This window comes from Cibotium barometz, chromosome 23 (assembly GCF_041138505.1).
Source record: "Cibotium barometz isolate CiBa-2024 chromosome 23, ASM4113850v1, whole genome shotgun sequence".
Taxonomy (NCBI): domain Eukaryota; kingdom Viridiplantae; phylum Streptophyta; class Polypodiopsida; order Cyatheales; family Cibotiaceae; genus Cibotium; species Cibotium barometz.
In genome coordinates, this window is record NC_141068.1 from 12,647,014 (window position 1) to 12,650,684 (window position 3,671).

At 41.5% G+C, this 3,671-nt stretch overlaps 1 protein-coding gene across 1 annotated transcript; it reads right to left on the reverse strand.

Moving 5' to 3' along the window:
• Window positions 1-3,103: 3,103 nt before the first annotated feature.
• Window positions 3,104-3,439, reverse strand: LOC147625645 (uncharacterized). Its single transcript, XM_086817704.1, has one exon. It carries the CDS (start codon window positions 3,437-3,439, stop codon window positions 3,104-3,106), a length of 336 nt encoding a protein of 111 aa, XP_086673830.1.
• Window positions 3,440-3,671: the final 232 nt, after the last annotated feature.

A 3,671-nucleotide genomic window follows, 5' to 3' on the forward strand; every position in this document is an offset into this window, starting at 1 on the left:
AACCCTAATCTACTTATCTTGGACATATATAAGATTTTCTTATAATATGTTCAACTTTTAAAGTTCCTTTACATAACACTTATTTGGCTACTCCCATGTATAGTAGAAAGTGCCTTTGTTAGGCCCAAAACGGGGCTAACATCCCCCCTACTTGATGTTTATTCTATCCAAGGATAAAAAGCAATGCCTCCCAGCTTGAATTTGTAACGGTTTTCTATTGATTGTAGCTTGTAGAGAGTTTATTTGAAATATGGCAGTGGTATCTTGAAGGAAGTATCTATTATGTGTTCAGAGGTTACATGCATGTATCTTGGTAGTAGAGCATAGACGATAATAATAGTATGGATTGCTTTTCTCCTCTGATCTCCTATTCATGTTAAAACATAGCACTTCTTTATCAGAGTTCTCTGTTGATTTTAATCTATTAAGACTACTATAAGCTTCAAGAAGGGACATGTAATGACAGTTGTTGGGGTCTGGGATTTGCCTCCATGACAAGGGTCCTTTTATCTGACTCTCTATGCTATCAAACTTGGTAGGCTCAAAGTTGGGAAGTTGTAATAGGCACGGGGATCCCTCCTCTGCTCTACTACAAACATAGTGGGGAGAACTGACTATTGATTGGCATATATAATGGGTCCTCGCTTTGCATTGGTATGACCACATGTAGATGCTTCCATATTTAGGAATAGTGAAGAACTCTTTTTGCCATTTTGGCTAGATCTCAAAATATTATATCCTTGGACAGGCCTCGTTTGTGTCTATCTTAGAGTATACAGCTCTTATCTCCATTGGGTGCTCCTTCTTCCACCTTCGATAACTATATGCGAGCATATAGGTGATAAGGCAGAGCTTTAGCAAATCTAGCAATTGCAATTATGACCACATGTGGATGCTTCCATATTTAGAAAATGGTGAGGAATTCTTTCTACCATTCCAGCTGGATCTCGAAATCTTTATTCCTTGGCTTAGCTTCATTTGTGTCTATCTTAGAGTATACACCTCTTATCTACCTGGGTGCTCCTTCTTACACATTCAATATTTGTATGTGATCTTTAGCAAATCTAGCAAATCCACACACTGCATTGATGTGACTACATGTATATGCTTCCATATTTAGGAATGGTGTGAGGAATTCTTTTCACTATTCCCATTGGAGTATACACCTTCAATAATTGTATGGGATAATATAGGTGACAAGGTAGATCTATAGCAAATTCACACGATGTTTTCGTATGACCACATGTAGATGTGGAATGGTGAGGAATTATTTAAACTATTCCCACTGGATGTTGAAATCTTCTATCCTTGACTTGGCTTCATCTGTGTCTATCTTAGAGTATACGTGCACCTCTTATCTCTACCAGGTGCTCCTTCTTCCACCTTCAGTAACTATATGAAATCATATAGGTGGCAAGGATGATCTCTGGCAAATCCTGTAATTGCAGGTACACCAGCAGCTTTGTGGACACTGCCACGTTCTCCTCCTAGAGAGTACCCTCCCTTACCATTAGCATTACCTCCTCCAATTTTGGCAACTCTGATTGGATATGGGGCATACGGTAGGCTATGAGGAATGGTACTATAGGACTCATTAACGATTCTCATAATTGGATTAAATGATGGTGTAACTTGCATGAGCTTTTTGAAGAATAGCTTCAGACTAAGCATAGGGTTGCAACTCTTATCAAGTCTTCATAATTTTGTATTTGATATCTGCATAAGGACACCTTCATTAGAATACTCAACATGCAATTGTATAAATTATGGGTTTACCTTTGTGTAGCTTACTACTGTAGGCTTCGGGGCCATTGGCTCCTTGGGGAATAGTGTATAAGTGTTGTACATAAGAAGATTCCATGTTAGTTAGTTCCTCATTGTTACTTGGCTCAGGGGCCTACCCATGAGATGGGAGAAGTTTAGAGGAGGGAGGCCTATGAAGCGAGTATGTATATAAATAAGCACTCTCCCCTTCCTTGTCATCTCATAAGGGTTTAGGAGTCAAGGAGTTTAAGTGGTATTTAGAAATGTATTAAGCTCTAACTATACTTCATGAGTTACACTAGTAGGATATTCAATATGCTCAAGTGAGAAGTCATATACCATAGATATCAAAATTTGTTCTAGATGTTTGTAGACATTTTGATAAAGGTTTAAGATACCATAAGGGTGGTATAAGGTGCTTTCACGAAGCCTTAGATATGTATAGGTATCATGGGCCTCTACCCAACTAGGACCAAGTATAGGAATTCTAGAGAGAGTTTTAAAATTAGTAGGGATGGAGGGAAGGTTAGGAGACATAAAGTTTTTAAGAAATTCTTCCATGTTATCCAAAATTTGTAGAGTTGATCAGCACTACACCATATCACTAAGGCTATATAGTTCTCACTAGGATTATTATTTTTTGGGTGATTGGGAAATTTTGTAGAGTTTTTTTTTCTTTTGGCTAGAGGGTTCATTTCTTTGTCCCTCATGGAGTAAGGAGGTGGGGTGAGTTTCGAGTTCGCATCCTCAGGTTCTAGAGCTCAAGCTATACCAATAGACTTTTTTTTTTACATAATCTCCCCAACCATCCAGTCTTTACTACCCTTTGTCTATGGACCTAACCCCACGGTGGCAAGTGGTTGGCTAGAGTGGTGGAAAGAAAAATGAGAGAAAAAGTTACATCTCTTTGTAGAGTGTGCATGATCAATGAGAAAATACAGGCTCATGAGATTCCAATTTGCCATGAGTGCTATTTAGAACCTCTTGCTGAAAGAGAAGAGAGGTCTAGTGGTGGTAGTTCTCGAAACACACGAGAATAGCTTCTAAGTAACATTTTGCGCAACGTTTCGGACATCGGTCCTTGAGAAGTCTTCGGCCCAGCCCGATTTTACCAGTACGAGGGGCTTACTACTAACAGGCATTGTGGTGGGTTAGTTAAGGGAAAACGATAGGAACACATAACTCTTTGTCCATCACATCCGCAAGGTGTCACCCTAAAAATAGCATTTGTTTTAGTACTCCCTCTGGCAATGCAACACTTGGTAGTAGTAGTAGTAGTAGGGTAAACACATTCATTTATTTATTTAATAAAGCTAGGGGCTTCCCGAGAAGAGTCTTTTCATACTCGAGTTGATACGCAGCCGACGGACATGTAGAGGCTGAGGCCAAGGCAAACGCAGTTGTGCACGATGACCAGGGATCGCAAGGGGGCGGGCTCGTTATGATGGCGGGGCTTCAAACCAGCAGATCTGATCCATTGCAAGCCCAAGGTGACCACGCCCACGTAGAGCAGGATGAGCAGAAGCACGGGTGTGGGGCTGTCAACACTGGGCCAGCCTCTAGTCGTCGGAGTGCCTACAAGCTCCACCCCAAAACACCGGAGCAGCAAACCATCAAACGCCGCCGTTACGGCAGCGTCCGCCGCCTTGTAGTATGTGATCAACAACTCCTCCATTGCCGCCGCTGCTGCCTCGCCAACGCCCGCAAAGTGTCGCCAATAATAATAATAATAATTGTGCTAGATGGGCAGGTGTGGCCGAAGATCGCAGACTTTGGGATGGCCAAGCTGATGTGAGCAGGGGCGAAAGCATCGTAGCTATTGAGAGTGGGTGTGTTGTTGAGCTATTGCAAAGGATCATAGTTGTTCACATTATCTGTAGTGGTGGTAGAGGGGTAGTCGGTAGAGG

What these genes read in the sequence shown, in the direction of transcription:
- LOC147625645 (XM_086817704.1), bottom strand. Translation starts at nt 3,439, where the DNA reads ATGGAGGAGTTGTTGATCACATACTACAAGGCGGCGGACGCTGCCGTA.